Raw genomic sequence first — 19141 nt, forward strand, 5'->3', positions numbered from 1 at the left:
TCAGACTCAGGTGGGGGTTACTGAATACTCAAATATGTCATTGTCTCGAATACGCTTGTCAGTGTTAATCTAATTACATTATAAATAGCTAATCTATTCATTCATTGATCTAACCTACTTATTTATTTATCTAATGTACTCATAAAATCGATGTATTCTATTTTTGTGAGGATGAAATCTATTTTCTGACCCACACTCCGGTGCAGTAGGTGGCGGTAATGCACCAGAGGCTGGCTGCAAACCGCGAAGAAGAAGAGAACGTGAATCTTTTAAAAGTCGTTATTTTTGTCTCAGACTTTATTATTTGCTTCTTTGGTTTTATTAAATATCAGCAGCGACATCTCACAGAACTCAGGTGGTTTTGGGAACCAACTTCAGCCCGGATCCATTTAACTGAGGGACGGGACCTGCGGCTCTTTCTAATCCGGAATTCAAACTCCTCTCGGCGGGACCAGCATCGAGCAGGACTCGGTCCCACTTGTCCCACTTGTCCAACATGGAGTTCGATGACAGCGTGTTGACGCGGCGTGTGGACGGTGGTAAAGCGGGCGCAGAGGAGGCTCGAAACCGGCCACACATGACTCTCCACTGCACACAGTGTAACACCGTGATGGCGGATTCCCTCAGCATCTGCGGGGAGATCACATGCATGAGCCTGATCGTGTGTCTGCGTGAGTTCACCTCTTCACACACTGGGGTTGGGTTTGTGTTATAAACACCAAGAATCCACAAGGGTGTCTCATTCTACTTGTTGTGTGTCTTTGATTGTTGAATTGTGGCACAACACAATATTTCATGCAACACATTCCAAATAGAGATATGTATTAATTGTAGGAAATGGATAAAGTTGGTGTTTACTTTAGTTTTTTAAGTATAGTTTGCAGCAAACTGTCTATTGCACAAGACCTCGTTAGTGTAAATGTTACGAGTTCTACTTATCTATGTGTGTATTTATTGTATAGGACTTCTGTCTCCAACCATATATATATGTATTTTAAATGCACATTTTACAATAATATACCACAATATATGCCTGGATCAGAAAAACATGCTTTTTGAATGACAAAATTGACAAACCAAATATATAATAAACCACATCATACAAAATAGAGATGGGGTCAGTGGTAGTTTGTCAGTAACATTCCACATTAGAATGTTTTATACTCATTGTTATTGTTATTATTGCTGTTTAGATAATCCCCCCCCACTGCTTCTCGTCTCTCTTCAGGAGCGACCTCTGACGTTGTCATCAGTAATACAAAGGAGTCCGGACATAAAGGAGAAATGGCAAATTGGTGAGTGGCTGCAGCAGTGAAGGTTTTTTGTTTCATGAAAACTTCTAGTAACCTGTAAATCCTCCATCTTTCACTCACCTGCTGTCAGTGAGGAACATGTTTTTATTACGCTCAAGGTTTCTGTTTGTGTCTTATTTCTCGTCACCTCTCTCGTGTGATTTCAGCATCTACAGTTCTCTGAAGTGTCGTGGCTGCCGCTCTTCTGTGGGCAAAGTTATTCACTCGGCTCCGTCGCGTTGGGCCTCGATTCGCTCGCTCTTCCTCCTCCACAGAACATCACTTGGTGAGCACACGAGCTGATTGACTTTCTGTGTACAGGTGTTCTGAAGCCCTGAGACGCTAAAATACACAAAGTCCCTTGAGAGATTCAACAGACATTTTTGATTTTGAAGGGATTGATTTATGTTCTTTCAATCTTCGTATACAGAACTTAAAATAATTGCATGAATTAAATAAAAACTCTCTTCTCTAATTTCTCTATGCAGCTACATCCTCGACAGCAGGTCCATGGTGAGAGCTTCCACGATCACATTGGATCTGAAGCCAGTCAAAAAAAACATCGATGAGGTGAGAACGATACAGGGTTCCTACGGTCATGAAAAACCTGGAAAAGTCATGGAATTGTAAAATGTTTATTTCCAGGCCTGGAAAAGTGCTTGAAAAACAATAAAATACCAAAAGTTTTGGAGAAGTCATGGAAATTTGTTGTATTCATATTATAAGCAGGCTTACGCTCTCATACTAATGGAAAAGTTTGGTGGGGAAACAGGTGGGATAATGCACTATGCCAGGGAAGTGAGGATTTAACCATGCTTGGCTACATATGGAAAGGACATGCCATAGAACTCAAACTATTGTCTCATTCATTTGTGTCATTTAAAGTATACTGTATGCTTTGGAATGCTCATTGTTAGCTTAAACACTCAATTTTGTATATGTATACACCAGAGATTTCACAAAATGTTTGGTCATGGAAATTTGGTTTTAAAGTTATTGAAAAGTCGTGGAAATCCATTGGTCAAAATGTGTATGAACCCTGACAATATGTGACTTCTTAGAATTTCCTTCTTAGTCTCACACGTTGATCTCATGTTTGTTTTTATTTCCACGGCAGGTGAGGAAGCAGTTCCAGGCGCAGCTGGATCGGATGTTGTGTCTAAAGAGCCGATTGGCCGACCGCAGTATCACCAGCGTCTTGGAGAAGTAGACCCGACTGCACCTCGTCCTGGGGAAAGGCTTCTTGTGCTCCTCACTCTGCTGCCCTCTGTAGGCCGGTGTTTGTTATGTATATATGTAATGTTTTCTGTGTTGTGATATTTTGAGGTTTTCATTAAATGGCTCTAGGAATAATCTATTTGCTCCATTTCTGTTCAGTAATAGTTTGTTTTGTGGCACTAAACACTCATTACAGTTAATGAATCTTTTCTCTAATTTGCAAAAAGGTATTTCCATGATGTAAATCCTCTTAAGCACTCAAACTGTGAGTAAACAGACACCCAGTCGTCCGATTGGCACCATGCTGCTTTTTATTGCTGAATTTCTGATACAGATTCTTTTTTTTTTTTCCTTTGTTAATACAAAACCAGACAAGAGGCTTACACATAATAAGCATGCCCACTTCCTCCGTCTGAAGTGCATAGTTTCTACACAGTCCACCCCCTCGGTGGAGAAGTTGATCAAACAGAGTAACATCATTAATCTTACCCAGGCTTATATGAGTGTCGTTTTTTTTCATGGGAACAAAGAGGTTGTTGAGCTGCCCTGTGGCATCGCTGCCATGGTCACGTATGACTCAGCAGAGAGAGAGAGCAGGAACACTTGAAACACTCCATCGTTTCTTTGTGGTGCTGCGCAGTCTGTGAAAACCACGATGACAAAACTACCTCAACGCTCCTCAAGTAGAATCAAACAACCGTCCCCTTGTCCCAGAACACCTGACATGAACATTTCAACATCCTACTTACACCCATTCACATTACACAGTTGGATTATTGCATGCAATACAAATCATTCTTTATTCTGCTTAGTCATGCATAATTTTTTGAAACCCATAAATTCAAGTCGCTAGACGCCTACTTGCTTATAAATTGCGATTATAAATCCCCACAAAGAGCATCACAGGGTTTTTAGTTTACAGTTTTCTAGACAGGACGTTGAGGATGATGGTGCAAGTCGGCACAGAGAGAGAAAGTGCCTTTCAAGCAAGTGTCAAGTTGGTTCAGTAAACTTGCTGCACAGCTACAGAGTTACTGGAAATCTGGATTTTTAAAGGAACGTGTTTTTTTTGGATGTAAAATGCTACAAGAAGAATTATTTAAAGCGTATCCTATGTTGGTTTAGATTATTGTGTTTTTGTGTTTGAAAAAATACAAGGCAGGGAAAATAGTCTCTGAAAAATATAAGTGTTTCGGTAAAGTTGTAAATACTGTTATGCTACAGCAGTCCTCACATGCACGTAGTTCTGCAGGAAGTATCCCAGACCTTAAGAAGAGACACTGTTTTCTAAAGCTAAACGACTCGCCAGAAAAGTGACCAATAGATAGACGGCTACATTAAGCGTAAAGAGGCGGTGGTGGTCCTTTCCACGGCACGGCACGGAATCCTTTGAACACTTACACCCTGGCACTGAACTCATGCATTATTGTAGGTTATTGCTTCTAAAACTCTAATCAAATACAATTGTATGGATTGAATTATAACACTTTGAATCCCAAAACTATGAGGTACTATGTACAATGAGATGTCATGGTGAGATCTTAATTCTAGAGCTGAAACACCACCTGCCAATTAGTTCCTAATCCAGGATGAACGTAATCCTCTTTTATTAAGGTATTCTGTCATTGTCACGTCTGAGACTCGTTTCATGGGAACTTTATGGTTATTATTCAAAAAGTTACTAATTATTTTGGTGCATGAGAATATGTTAGAATATCTCTAAAGCTTTTTTTTTTAAAGATAAAAGTTCTAAGAAGAGTAAAACAACACTAACTTATATATTGGGCATATACGCCTATGTGAGTCGACTTGAATCAATACTTTAGATCTGCATATCTCGTGTTTACAGGCCAAGCTGAATCTGGACGTGGTGTCTTCAAAGATTTAGAACGTCAGTCTACAACCCTTTAATTTGACTGAAATGGTTTCCATAGTTTTGAGCTCCAGCTTAGTCTAGAGAACTGATTTCACTACTCGTCATAAAGCAAACATCACTACTGGTCATGCATGGCTACAATAATGTGGCACCACAGTCCCGCTAAATAGGCTGGTTAATGCACATGAGTCTATACAAATCTTAATGGAAGACATTGGTGATCTTGTTGCTTTCAAACAACTTGTCACTTGTTTATACAATATACAGTTTGGTCAACAACATGACAGTTAGGATCAAATATTGCACAAATCCCGGAAAATTTGATTTTTAAAGTAAATCTTTCACAAAAACGTGAAAGGAAAGAAAAAAATGGGGCCAGGGTTTCCTTCATGTAAGAACCAGTGCTAGATGCTACTTCAGCACTGGTGTCTCTCGACTTACTGGACACATCAAAAAGCTGTTTTCACTTAATGTTTGTCTCATAATTGATGAAATGAAAGGAATCAAAGGATCACTTCTGTCGGCAGAATTTAAACACGATGGCTACATATATCTCTTATGAGATCATGAAAATGATCAAATGAGAACATAAATGTTGTTTTAAGGGAGAAGAAATAAAACAGGATGAGACTTTTGTGATAAACGACACATTCTAAACTATAAGTTTCCATATTTTTGGGATCTCGAGTCACAAGGTCAGTGTCACTAATTGAGTCTCTACCTGCAGTTTGTGAATAAACCTGCCGACTTGACAAAGGAGAACTAAATAAACCCAAAATGAGAGCATAGGGTGAAAAGACGACCGTGTGACCTTCCTTCAGGACAGATGCATAGGAGACCACAGTTTGAGGGCGTTACTCAAAATGGCTGAAATGAAAGTAAATGTGCATCATGTGCTTGGTTTGTTTTGCTCCTGTTCACCAGTCGACGGCCTCACGTGTGGATGCTCTACCACTAAAAACCAGACTCATCCGGGAACAATATTTAAATCTGCTGTGGTACTTGACAACCATTGAGCTTCAGGGTACTGGTCCCACCCGTCTCTCACTCTCCTGTTGGGCTTGTTACGGCACTGAGGTAGTGCAAAAAACTACAGAAGAACTCCCCGTGAGTCGGATCTAATCACAGGCCTTGATCTTTGCTACAGTATCTTGTGTCTTTACCTTCTTTGCAGAGTAGAGGAGCAGCTGATTTGTTCATCATCAACCGGCTCAACAATGGGATTTTACTGTAAAAACTTAGTAACTATGTTTACATGTGACCTGGAATCTATCTTGCTCAAACCTGACTGAAAATCCCTAAATCATGGAGACTTTCAGACAAATAGAGCCAGTGTAGAAACTCCAGGTTACATGTGGACGTAGTCAGAGTGTGTGGGACGGAAGAGGATCTTGGAAGATGTCCCCGTTGATGATCACACTTCAGAAGCAGGCCAGGATGAGAGCGGATGCTGTGGAGGAGAGAGGACCGATGTCCCAGCTACATCGGGACGGAGAGCTCCAGTGTCCCACAATCCCAAAAGAGGTCATCGTGTCCGTGATGCTTCACTCTTCACCTCCACTGATCTCTGTGGTGGTGGTGGGAGACGCCTGTCCGTGGGGCCAGGGCGGATCTGAAGGTCTGGATGTTCCTGTCGTCCTGGAGGATCCTGCAGTCCCGGCTTCAGCTGGTTTATCATCTGGAAAAAACATCGTAAAATAAAGTGTTAGTTTTCTCTCAGCCACCGTACCCATGTAACGTATGAGTTTTACTCATAAACTCCCACAGCAACATTCTGTGATGTCACAGAACTGATGATGCGGCAGCAAGTGTATAAAATAACTTGGGGTTACGACAACAGCTCATCCTTAAACCCCCAGAAATATGACATGTGACAACTGTGACATCATGATTTATAATTGTGACATCATTAGTCACAATTATAAATGTGTGTGTGTGTGTGGGGGGGGGGGGGGGGGGGGGGGGGGGGTCAGGATTAGGATCTTGGAAAGATGTGATACAGACGAGATGTGAGACCGACAGATTCCTGCTCCATTAGTGGGATTAATGTCGTTTAAACAGAACTGAATTAGAAAAATCAATCAATAATCACCATCTTCATTGAGCCTTTGAATCAAAGCCTCACCCAGAGGTTCCTGCAGCAGCGGCGGGTTTGAAGCACTGACCTTGGACCGAGTTCTTCTCTGCGACGCTGCAGATGTTTGAGGTTCGAGCTGCAGCTGCACACAATGGTAAACAGAAGGGGGGGGGGCTGAATGTGTCAGCGCTGATTCCCGGGAAACCTCCGGGACGAGAACCCGCAGCGGCCGGGGACCCGTCCGGAGAATAACCCGCAGACCTCCGGACGCGCTCCCCTCCGCCGGAGAGGACAAGGTCCCCTCGTCCCCTCGTCCCCTGCTCCTCGTCCCCTCCGCCCTACGCCATCTTGGCTCCGCTACTACGAGCCGGAGCAGGATTGGGCCTGAGAGCTGTCAATCAGAGCTAGAGCCCGCCCCGGAAGTACAGTTATCATTCAAAATTTAAAAAAACTCCACCCAACCGGATTTCACGTTTGATTAAAAATAAGATGACACAATGAAGGTAATATGATTTAATGTGTGTAAAATAAAAAATGGAGGAGCTAATGCTAACATCTACTGAGGGCAGTTGGTTCACTGAAAAATTCAACGTAAATTTTAAATTTTTTAATATCTTAAAGGCTTGGTGTGTAGAATTTAGTGACATCTAGTGGTGAAGTTGCATATTGCAACTGATTTGAATCTGCTGCATGTTTTCTGTTTCGTTCGAAGCTTCCATTAAGCTAACTTTCTCTGTGTTTCCTTTTACAGGTCACAAAATAAGTCTTTATCCTCTCCATAAATTAACACAATCTATAAAACTGGAACAAACATATAAAAGGCAAAAGAACAGCCTCATCAGCTTCTCAATAAATGATACAAAGAAAGCATGGCACTTCATTTATTCAAATCAAATTCATGTTTCATCGTGAACACGTAGACTAGCATCACATAATGATTAATAACACGGTTGAGCTGTGTTTCCTGCGCTCCTCTGCTGGAGGGTGTTCTAGTAATGATTCAACAAACTCGCATTCATCACACGTTCCACTGCTTTTCACCTACACTCGCCCGTGCAGACAACACACACACTATTGCATCGGATTCTGTGTATTCACATGACAAATGTTGAGCGGTGCATAAATCAACAGTGAGACACATCATATAAACAGAAGCACGTTATTCGGCGTACAGGACATGACACTGTTAGACAGGGAACTAAGCCTCAGCGAGAAAAACATTTTTGAAAGCAGGCCACACTGGCAGTTTTAACTTTCAACAATTTCTACCTCCACCAAGGACGTTTGTTTGTTTACACAAAAACAAGTGAAAGATTTCCACGAAAGCTGGTGGAAGGATGTAACGTGGGTCACTTTCTTTAACATCGTGAGATAGGACTCAGCTGTGGCTCCAGTTTGTCAACGGATTTAAAACAGAAGATAAAAACTTTGATTTTACTCAATTGAAACATTACAAGTTATTGAAAGTAACTAAATTAACCCTGAAGGGAAAAGGAAAAACACAGAAACATGGCCGTGGGTTCCTGTTTACTGTTGACAAAATAAGTTAGAAAGGACAAACAAAGCCATGGCACTTCACTCAGTAAAACAGCAGGTTCTGCTTTGAGGGACAAACCCAGAGCCGGCTGCTCCAACGTGTTCTGTGACAAGTCAGAGAAAAGGAGTCATAAGATCATGTTAGCGTCAAAAACACGATCTGTTCTGAAGTGGAATCCAACGTCTGACATGTTTTTAACTTTGAACCATGTTTGTACAGACAAAGACAGAGCATCTACTGAATATCCATAGAACAGCATGAATACATACAATAGCAGAAGTACCAACTGTGATTCTGAAAAGGTCTCTTATAAATAATAATCCATTAAAGAAAAAGAAAAAAAAAGAAGAAATAATACACTGACTTTAGGGCTGTCATGAAATCAGATTTTCACTGTGAGGAATTGTCCACAAAACAATTCACGCTATTGATAAAATGGCAAAATCAATAGAAAATTTGAAATAAAAAGGCCATCAGTAAAAATTCATCTACGATTTAGTTTAGTGTGTTTTTTCTTTTTGGCAAATGGATTCAACTCAAAATACAAAATATTAATACATACTTAGTTGGAGTGTGAACCAGAGAGTCACTGAGAAAATAAAGTGATTTGATTTGTTCATTTATACAATGCTATCATAAGAGTTTTTATTACTATGTTCATTACATCTTTTAGTGACGTGTCAAATACCTGTGTATCGTAACACCCCTAAGTGACATTGCATAAAACAACCCAAGGCACGTTTCCCTTTGTTTACAGAGCAGTGCAGAGGCAGAAACTCAACATCTATGACACGCTCTACCTAACGCTTGGTCTGACCGGGGGGGGAACTCAGTGTAAATGCTGCTGCAGCCTGCAGACACGCTGGAGGAGGTCGTGTCCTGACATCAACTGGCCCATCGAAGCTCCACTCAAAATTAAGATGGAAATGAAGCTTAGTGCAGGAAGCGGATGCTCATCTTCTGTTCCACGTCTACCTTCTCCAAGACCTGAGGACACAAGGATACAGTTGAAAAGAATGAATCTCTGTGGTGGAGTTGTAGTGTTTAATGGGAAAACCAAGAAACAAATGTATCTGGTAAATTTAAATTCAAACACACAAAACATGGATGCATGTCTTTTTCTATATATTTATTTATTTCAAATATTGCCTTCACATCTTCTCTTGATGTCATTTGTAAAGCTCTTTGAATCAACCTTGTTGTTGGAATGTGCTTTACTAATAAATTTGCCTTGCCTCTTGGACGTGAACAACTAACCAAAACCGACGAGATGTTTTTCCTGTTTAAAGGCACGTACCAGGTAAACAAAATAAATAGACAACTCGGCCAACACGTCCAACTCAGATATCATTTCATTTCATAACGCTGTGTGAAACCGTCTCTGGTCTCTGGTTTGTTTCCCCCACAAAAGGACAGTTTGTGCTCATGACTAAATGTTCAGAACCTAAATGAAAAGCACATATCACATGATACTGGTTGCGTAGTCTCTTGTTTAGGACACAAACTTTAGAAAGTACAGAAGCAGTATTACAGGTACATTAGAGAGTCGTGTACGTCAGGTGACCGATGCCCTCCGGCCACAGAACTCACCTTGATGAATTCATTGAAGGAGATGGAGTTATCTCCGTTTGTGTCGGCCTCCTGTATGGTCCTATCGGCAATGCTGCCGAGCTGTTCATCTGAAATGTTTACACCCACCATCATCCTTAGGACCTGTAAACAACACAAAGTCCCTTTAGAGCTCATGGATGTCAGAAAACTGTTTGTGGTGGCGATTAAATACGAGTCGCTATGTGTTTTGAAAACAAGTATTTAAGCTTAAGATAATTTGTAGGTATTTCACTTCAACAAATTACTTCAACAGCAGGAAGCCACACGGTGACAAATAACAGTGAAACACTTATTTTGTGAAAAACAGGCAAACAAACTCTGAAATGCATCTTTCGAGTTTCATGGCTTCGTGCATCACGTGTCGCAGGTGACACCGAAATGTTTTGTTTCAAACAAGGAATCTGTCTGAGTCATTTAACCCCCAGCTTACAGCAATTACAGGTCAACACAATGTCACAGAAACCGACGCGGCCTCACAGAGGCACAACAAATAACACGGAGGAAGACAAAATACAGGATATTAGACCGTCTGGGAAGATCAACCTGTAGTTACGGGAAGATATCACATCGTTATCAGCACAAGGGCAAAGTCTCCTCATTGACATCCAGATCCTTCTCTCACGTTCAAACAGCTATTACACAAAAGCATTGTTTCCTTGTCAGGCACAGAAGGAAAAGCAAACATTGTCATGAGTATAAGTGGATTTCTATCACAACACAAATCTGCATGTGAATGGTTCTGAAGCCGCTCAGTTCAGTTTCGATTCCTAAAGGTAGCAGAGCTGAAATCAATCAGTGCAACAGAACGTGTGGCAGAGCGAAGGAAAAGGAAACAGACGACAGCGTGCAGCGGGGGGGCTTGTTCTTTTACAGAAAATCTATTTCCTTCACCGAGGAGGTTCTGTTTCCACCCGTGTCTGTTTGTCAACACCAATTATGCAAAAAACCACTGAGCTGTAAGTATCAGCCATATTTAGAGGACAGATACCTAAGAGTGGGTGAGATGAGGTGAAGGTTGATGGAAGATAGAGGGACGGTTGGGCCTTGGCGGAGCTGTGGATTCTACTGAATAATGAATTCCTCAGACATTCTACATCAGCAGCAGCCATCTTGATCGTTAACAAAAGTGCTTCAGCATCGAGCGCTCCTCAGGCAGGTCAGAATATCAAACCCAGCCCATCTTAGATAAATGGTTTCAGGATGTATAGAAATCAGTCTGAATTAGGGGGGTTGGGTGATTTCCATGAAGAAAAGACACTATCGAAACTATTCACCACTTGGCTGATTTACTTGTGAAGCAACCGTTTCCACAATCTGTGACACAACGTCTGGTTTACATGACAAACCCGTCCGCTCACCTGCAGCAGCTCATCCCGGGAGATTTTGTCATCTCTGTCGAGGTCATACAGACGGAAAGCAACTGGGAAAAAACAAAAACAAAAACCATAAGTCACGGGAGACACATTACGAAACCGTGTGCTGGTTCATGATACTGGTCACCGGCTCCACCCGGACACGCCTCCCTGACCGAGCTCTGCACTCACAGAGCAGCTTGTTTGTCCTGCTGTTGAGCGGCTCGCTGACTGGCTTGTTCTTCTCGTTGTCCTCTATTGGTCGGAAGTGAGCTAAGGTTCGCATGAAGCCCCGGAAGTTCACCTGGTCCTCTCTGGAAAACAGACAAAACAAAGACTTTACTTTTATTAAAGTCCCAACCTGGATCAGATACACAACAGAGTGACTATTTTGTGCTGGGTCATGTTACCTTATACTCATGATAAACACTGGCTGTGTGGGAAAGACAATGACAACTCAGACTAGTTGTAACCAAACACCATTTTAACCAGGTAAAGCACTTCCACCTCTATTGTAAGAAGAAGAAAAGAAAAGAACAGAGCAAAAGGAAGAGATCTGAAACCTTTAAAGGCCTCGGGTGAAATTAAGCAATCAGACTTTCTTTGGGGATTTTAATGATACCTTTGAAAACATCTGGTTTTTATCTTCCTTATGAATCAAACCACCAAATAAAAAAACAGAATCTATCTGATTTATTTTACAGAGAACTGTGGGGAAGAACTGAGCTTCTCAAGTCTGCTGTCAAGCAGCCACAGAGGATCACGGTGTGGTTTGGCTCCCTGGTGCCTGTGACTCAACAACTTGTGCAGAAAAGTTCTCTCAGAGACGACAAACCAGTATCTTTGAACAACTCACCCCTCAGGGAAAAACGCATTGATGATTCGGTCTCCCAGAGGGTTGATGGCCAACTCCGGGATCCTCTGGAAATCCTCTCGACTGCAGACGCCAGGAGGGAAAATGGAAGTGAGAACGCAGCGTGATGAATAAAACAATTTAAAAAACAGATTCTGGACTTTCAAAGATATGAAAGATGTCTGTTATTATTTAAAATCAGAATTGATTTGACTGAAAATATTAGAAAAAGGAAAAAAACAAAGAAGATAAATGTTTTGCAAATGAAAACTTTGGATTCTGAAAGATTTTTTTAGCAGTGAGGATATCAAGTGATGAAATTATGGCTTTTATTTCATCAGCAGCACCAGAGGTTGGCCTGGGACACTGGGACAGCTAATGAATGACAGGGAAGTCACCTTGGACCTAAATGAGGCTGCAACCGACTGCGTGCTGGGACTTAAAAGCACTGGAGCAAGAACAAGTGGAGCCAATAACTTGTGATGTGTAAACACAAGAATGAGTTTATCACTAAACTGTGGAGCTGAGGCTCTTTTTTTGAAATCCTATCCCAGGGAGACTGATCTGAAACGAATCTTCTGCAAAGTCAAGGAGCAAGTTCTCAAAGTTAAGTTTAAGCAGCTTCAATGATTAAACCATTTCTTCACCTATTGCTTGTTTTGCTCAGACGATGAGAAGAGTCGACTGGAAGTTAATCAAAGACTAAAGAAAGGTCACAGTGAAGTCTCACTGATCACTGAGTTCATTAAGACTCTCTGGCTCTGGAACCCATTTGAGAATGAATGATATTTTGCAGAACTGTGGACGACAACATTAATCGAATGCGAATAAGTCTCTACACAATTTATATTAATTTACCTTCAATAGTGCATTAAGATCCAAATTAGCTTAAAAGAAAATTGTGCTACTAAAGTCAAATTTAGTCTTATTATATTGACTTTCAAGATCATGAAATGTATTTGAACACCCTTAATATTTGTCCTCATTAATGCTCTTTCAATGATTCTGTTTTTGAATACTCTTGCCACAATATGTCAGAGTTACAGAGCTTCAAATGATTTGTTAAATGGGCTTTTCTCAAGTACAAAGCCGTGATGAAAGCCGGCGTCATCTGCCTTCAACCTACGTCAATAACAACTCACAGAGCGGTGAGAGAGAAGATGATTTATTAACGTCGTCATAATAACTAGTGAACAACTGTACGCCGACTGAATCACAACCCACAGACTCTAACTAACCAACCTGACCTGCAGAACACAGAATATCCTGCGAGATGGTTTTAGGTCAAACTGCAGGATTGAAGGAACCAGACTAACCAGCCACATCTCCAGGCTGCTGTTTACTTAGGTGAATCAGACAGTGGTTGTAACATTAGGTCTTACCTGAGGGTGCCGTTTTCCCCTTTATCCAGACTGGTGAAGCGGCTGTACAGGCGAGTTATCTGACTGTGGGAGACTGTGGGTAAGAAACCAAGGAGACATCGTCATTTACAACTAAATGGGCAGAAGATAACAGACAAACACTGCTTCAGGCAAAGTGACTTGTCATCTACATCATTCTGTTACAGGAAAATATCAATGATAACAATCTATAGACATAAAAAGCTCCCATTTCATGATTACAGGTCCCGAGCCACAACGGGTGTAGTTGCTTAAAGTTTAACTCTTTGACAATAAGTTATATTCCATCATCTTACCTATGAATTGTCTTTTCAAATCATGTTTAGTACAGTTACTTGGTCAAACTAGCTCAAATATCAACTGTCCTGCAGGAGATCTACCTTCATGAATGTGATCATGTTCAGTTTGTGGTGCATTTAATAGATAATTCAAGTTTTCAAAAGGTGTCGGCTGAATAACACAAACACACACTAGATCCCACAAAGTGATTTAAGCAGCATTTTCACTAAAAACACTTTCAATACAAACTTCCTGGAGGCAGGATTCACTGCAGCTTTGTTAAATTAGTCAACATTAAACTTAACAAGGTGTTAAACTGCAAACTGAGTGTAAGCAAATAGTCAAATACAAGCATCTGGAATAAAGTGGAGGATAAATCCCACATATCTACATTTAAGTGTCTCAGTCACGGAGCTGAGAGAGAAGACACACAGTGAATGTTAATGGTGCAACTTCCCATTATCACAACGATCTGTTGATTTGACAGAGGATCGCATGAGAGCTCGGTGTAACGCGTGTCAACATGAAGGTGTAAATGCGGCGGTGACGAGTCACAGTCCCGGTGTTCATCAGCCGGAGCTCCACTTACAGCCCGTCTCCTTCTTGATCTCCTCGATCTCCTCCTCCCGGAGTAGCGTGGACGCTCTGGAGCCCATGATGAAACCGGAGCAGCTGGGAGAGACCGTTAGCACACAGGGGGCTAACAGGGGGAGCTAACAGCCGGCTGCCTGTCAGAGGTCGATGCGGGCTGGAGACTCAGCAGAGGCCGAACCTGGGTCGATTCTTCGGCTCCGGACGCTTCTCTCCGCGGACAGGACGTGAACTAACTTCGCTTCTCTGTGCTGCGACGCGTTTTCATGATCTAATCACGGGTTTCGGTCACTTCGACTTCCTGCTTCCACAAACAGGTGGGCGGGGCCTCAACTAGGCCGACCTCCCGTACGGGACCCTATATATCTATGGATAGATAGAAAGCCCGGAGCTTTTAGGTAGCTGGTTGTCTGCCTGCGCAAAATGGGAAGATAATAATTTGTATACAATTATATATGAACTCACATTTATCATATTAATAACGCTGCTGATTTAAGACTTGTGCTGGTTACAATTTTTTATTAAACTATATTTAAGTAACCAAGAAAACAGATTATCTTTGGGGCATGCTAAGTGGAGCTAGCTGCCGAGGGGAGAGAGAGTGTGTGTGTGTGTGTCTTTCTCGGTCTGAATATATATTGTATTATATTATATCGTGTTATATTATAGTATATTATATTCAATTATAATATATTATTGGAATTATTGAAATTGCTATTCTTATTCTTATTGGTATTGTCTGCCAGATGAATTGACCTTTTCAAGACCTAAAAATGCTTGAAAACTCACCAAACTTTGCAGAAAAGTAAATAGTGGACTGCGCAGGATTCATTTAATTCAATTTAAATATTTGTTATATATTTTTTTTAATATTTAATTTTATATATTGTTTAATTTTATTAATTTATTATTTTTGTCTTTAAATGTATATAGTGTAAGATATTGTGCATTGAATAGATGGTTGAAGTCCTGCCAATTATAGGGGTTCAGTATCTTGCAAAGGACACTTCGGCATGCAGGTAGGGAAGAGTGGGGATTGAACCGCCAACCTTCTTGTTAGAAAACAACCACTCTACCCCCTAGGCCATTGGTTCCCAAACTGGGGTACGTGTACCCCCAGGGGTACGCGAAGTGGTTCAGGGGGTACGCGGGGAAATATTTGATTTGTGTTTTGCATAGCTCAACATCTTTCGTGTCCTATCGCACGCGCTGCGGGGGGTACGTAGCTGGAGATTGAATGTCTGAAGGGGTACGGGACTGTATAAAGTTTGGGATCCACTGGGGTACATCACTGAAAAAAAGGTTGAGAACCACTGCTTTAGATCATAGACAAGTCTTGAACCTCTGATCTTTAAAAAACAACAATTGACATTTATAAAGGGTTTATTCTTTATAATGTCCTAATGTAATCACTTATATCAAAGAAAGTCTTTGCAACTTAAAAAAGCCTTTGACTGATTGGGCAGGTAGTGGCCACCTCTTAGCTTAGTATGCAGTATATTCCATTAATACTATTTGATGTTGGTTGGAACCCGCCAATACACTCTCTAAAATGGCTAAACAAATAATGGATTCAAACAACAAGAAAAGACCAGATGACATCAAACTTCTTCGTATGCCAGCATTAACCAATGCTTTCTACATACTGGACACACTGGGCTCTGGGAGTTTTGGAGTAGTGCATCAGTGCTTCAAAATGGACACTAAGGAGATTGTGGCTCTGAAGATTGTCTCGAAAGCAAATGGCCAAAAGGAACTGGATATTCTGGAAGCACTCCGGGAGATCGGTCAAGACAAGAACAACTTCGTCAAGTTCAACGGGCATCACACACACTGTGACAAAATTCTTCTGGAATTTGAAAAGCTGGATAAGACTTTGTTTGAATGGATTGGAATGTCCGGGGGCAAGGGGCGGCCTCTGTCTGAGATTCAAGCCATCACAAAGCAGCTGTTGGTGTCTCTGACTGCCCTGAAGAGCCTCAATCTGGTACATGCTGACATCAAGCCAAACAACATAATGTTGGTGGATCAACAGCGACAGCCCTCAAAGGTGAAGCTGATTGATTTTGGCCTGGCTACTCGGGTCTCCGAATTGGAAACTGGACGTAATTGCCAGATTATTGGTTTCAGGGCCCCTGAAGTCATGCTGGGACTTCCTCTGAATGAGGCCATGGATATGTGGTCTCTTGGTTGCATTTTGGCCTACCTGTACCTCGGCACATGTCTGTATAAACTAGGGACTTGCAAATATCAGGCCATGAAGAACTTGGTCAAGATAAATGGTCAGCCCAATGACAACCTGCTGAATTCTGGAAGGTACACCAGTACCTAGTATGTGTTTTTTACAAAGACAAAATATATCAAAAAAGAATTGTGGAGCCTGAAGGAACATTGCTGCTGCAAGGAGTGTGCAGTACCAGGAAGGAAACGCACAAAGTCCTCGCAGAGCAGCAAGGGGAGCCCAGCATCCTCTACGATTCAGAAGCCCGTGCAGTTTGCCAGTCTAGATGACATTGTGGTGACTCGCCCAGGTGTGGCTGAAAATGAGGACACGCAGGTCTTTTTAAGCCTCCTGAAGCAGATGTTGCATCTCGATGCAAAAAAAAGAATCAACCCCAGCGAAGCTCTGCAACATCCATTCATGACCATGATGCACTTTCCTAGTGAGTGTGTATCCAATCCTGACATGCCATCGGCCCCTAGGAGAGAACGAGTTCGCCCATCGGCAGGATGCAACTCCAAGGTCAATAAAACTTGTGTAGTAGGGGTGAAAGAGAGATACGACTCATCTCCCAACACAAGTAAAGCTCAGGCATCACCTGAAAGGGCAAGAGGTGGTCGTGCTGAGAAAATCTCTTGCACTAAAAAACGAGCCAAAGGTGATGCTGAAATTAGCCCCCAAAAGAAGATTATAAAGAAGTTTCCCGGTGAGTGTGTCTCCAATCCCGACATGCCATCGGCCCCTAGGAGAGGACGAGTTCGCCCATCGGCAGGATGCAACTCAAAGGTCAAGAAAACTTGTGTAGTAGGAGTGAAAGAAGGTAACGACTCATCTCCAAACACAAGTAAGGCTGAGGCATCACCTGAAAGGGCAAGAGGTGGTCGTGGAGAGAAAATCTCTTGCACTAAAAAACAAATCAAAGGTGATGTTGAAATTAGCCCCCGAAGGAAGATCATGAAGAACTTTCCCGGTGAGTGTGTCTCCAGTCCCGACATGCCATCGGCCCCTAGGAGAAGACGAGTTCGCCCAAAGAAGATTATGAAGAAAGTTCTCAAATTTTTTAAAGGCCTGTTACCTTGTAGCAATGTGGATGTTGCCCATTAGACTCATGTCTGACCTTGAGGATGTGAAGAATAAAAAATATAAAAATAAACACAGAGTCCACAGTCAATCAAAATGTGTTACTGTCAACAGATACTGGATAAATTGATTCCCAATGTTCACGATAATCAATGACAACCTTTTCATATCTCGGTAGATCCCAAGTGAAACATTTCAGAATTTTATATCAGTGACAGAATTGTTTCCGATGTTTTGAAATTTGTCATCATGTCACCATCTTTCAGTGAGTTTCTCACTCATGGAGCAAACAAACTTTTTACAAATATATTACAGGCATCCCTATACTGTCAAGATGAAGTACAGAAATCCACACAATTTTATCTTGATAACCGCATATTGTTTATTTACAGTAGCAATAGTTAGAACCCTAGCAACAGTACCCCAGCTTTAGTTTGTCACGTTACATCATGAGTGAAGTGAGGTCACCTGGCAGGTACTGTAGGTACTGGAGCGTATTTAAAATGGGCCTGAATGGAGCCATCCCTGCCTGGCCCTGACTTCAACACTACTCTACACTCTCAATTAATTTAAGTTGAGAATATTGTTATTAGTTTTTGGTGATTCATCAGCAGGAACAGGTTGAGGGGCTGAGGAGAAAGAGACAGACATGAAGGCAGTAAACACAGCGTAGTTTGGGAGTGCTGGCAGGTAGAGCTAACCCCAAACTCACCTTCTGACATACAGCCCCATCTTTCTCTCTGTGCTGTTGAGGAGGAGAAATCCTGGGACCATATTCAAGCACATATATGAAATTATTCAAAGCAACACCATACAACTTCAGCAACAGTGCCCTCTGCAGCCACACGTTATGATTGTTGTGCTCCGTGTCTGAGCGATTGTTTTTCCATGTAGACAAAAAACAATGTCTATCAATGTGTTGAGTGGAGCTCTGACTATGTACACTCACCCATGATCCCCGGCTTCCTGAACCAGAAGCGCTGCCGTTCAATTTCATTGTCAATATTTAAAAAAAATTACACACTGAATATTGCAGATAATAGCTGCTTTTAGTAACTTCTCACTTGCTTCAGCCAATCTACAGCTCAGCATTACTCTTGAACTTGCTGGGACGGATTCTGGCCATTTAAGCTACGACTATCGGGTCAGTTACAGTCATCTGACTGAAGGTCGAAACCTACTCACCAAAGTAAGAGCACGGACAGGCATCTGGGGTGAGGAGTGGGAATGAAAGTGGCCCTGACATGGAGGAGAAATCTGCACAGCTGAATTGGGTGAGAAACCCATTTCTCTTGTCCGAAGCAAACGGAAGCAAGCTACCGGTCAATTATCAGCAAAAACTCCTGGAAGTGTCATCTGACAGTGACCTGATGAAGTTTGCCACATCCACACCTGCACAGTTTTGTGTGTGTGTGAAGCAGGAGCACCCTGACCTTGGACAGAAAGCTTTGGAGCAGCTACTACCCTTTGCCTCAACATATTTATGTGAGGCCTCCTTCTCTGCAATGACTGTTATCAAAACAAAGCAAAGAAACAGACTGTGCCTGGAGAAGAGCTTGATCACAGCAGTTGCTTCCCTGCCACCAAGACTGACAAAGATCCTCAGTGAAGTACAAGCACAAGTTTCTCACTGAAATGTAAATGCAAAAGCAAAGAGGGCACTTTAAGTTGTAAATTATTTTTATTTGCACAAATCTTTATTTATAATTGAGATAATGATTTTTTTGTGAAGAAGTATTTATAATTAAGTTCAT

The 19141-nt window shown here is 41.8% G+C and overlaps 2 protein-coding genes across 3 annotated transcripts; one reads left to right on the forward strand and one right to left on the reverse strand.

Moving 5' to 3' along the window:
* Positions 1 to 232: 232 nt before the first annotated feature.
* On the forward strand, positions 233 to 1610 carry oip5 (opa interacting protein 5). Its single transcript, XM_053434197.1, has 3 exons — positions 233 to 671; positions 1229 to 1295; positions 1460 to 1610. The coding sequence occupies exons 1-3, from the start codon at positions 497 to 499 to the stop codon at positions 1593 to 1595; spliced, it is 378 nt and encodes a 125-aa protein (XP_053290172.1). The 5' UTR covers positions 233 to 496; the 3' UTR covers positions 1596 to 1610.
* A 5718-nt stretch (positions 1611 to 7328) lies between these two features.
* chp1 (calcineurin-like EF-hand protein 1) lies at positions 7329 to 14420 on the reverse strand. Of its 2 annotated transcripts, XR_008340026.1 has the most exons (8): positions 14085 to 14420; positions 13199 to 13271; positions 11820 to 11900; positions 11156 to 11277; positions 10970 to 11031; positions 9591 to 9713; positions 7878 to 8987; positions 7329 to 7845 (listed from the first exon to the last, which is right to left on the reverse strand). XR_008340026.1 is itself a non-coding variant. In XM_053434192.1 (7 exons), exons 1-7 carry the CDS (start codon positions 14149 to 14151, stop codon positions 8934 to 8936), a joined length of 582 nt encoding a protein of 193 aa, XP_053290167.1. In that variant the 5' UTR covers positions 14152 to 14420; the 3' UTR covers positions 7329 to 8933. The 2 variants fall into 2 exon arrangements, 1 of the variants encoding a protein (XP_053290167.1); XM_053434192.1 differs by having other exon boundaries at positions 7329 to 8987.
* Between the last annotated feature and the right edge of the window lie 4721 nt (positions 14421 to 19141).

This window comes from Pleuronectes platessa, chromosome 11 (assembly GCF_947347685.1).
Source record: "Pleuronectes platessa chromosome 11, fPlePla1.1, whole genome shotgun sequence".
Lineage (NCBI taxonomy): Eukaryota > Metazoa > Chordata > Actinopteri > Pleuronectiformes > Pleuronectidae > Pleuronectes > Pleuronectes platessa.

Excerpts from the sequence above, each read along its gene's own strand:
- oip5 (XM_053434197.1), top strand. The coding sequence starts at position 497 with ATGGAGTTCGATGACAGCGTGTTGACGCGGCGTGTGGACGGTGGTAAA. Across the intron at positions 672-1,228 it reads GAGCCTGATCGTGTGTCTGC|GAGCGACCTCTGACGTTGTC; the intron begins GTGAGTTCACCT and ends GTCTCTCTTCAG. Across the intron at positions 1,296-1,459 it reads AAAGGAGAAATGGCAAATTG|CATCTACAGTTCTCTGAAGT; the intron begins GTGAGTGGCTGC and ends GTGTGATTTCAG.
- chp1 (XM_053434192.1), bottom strand. The coding sequence starts at position 14,151 with ATGGGCTCCAGAGCGTCCACGCTACTCCGGGAGGAGGAGATCGAGGAG. Across the intron at positions 13,272-14,084 it reads GATCAAGAAGGAGACGGGCT|TCTCCCACAGTCAGATAACT; the intron begins GTAAGTGGAGCT and ends TCTTACCCACAG. Across the intron at positions 9,714-10,969 it reads CCCGGGATGAGCTGCTGCAG|GTCCTAAGGATGATGGTGGG; the intron begins GTGAGCGGACGG and ends TGTTGTTTACAG.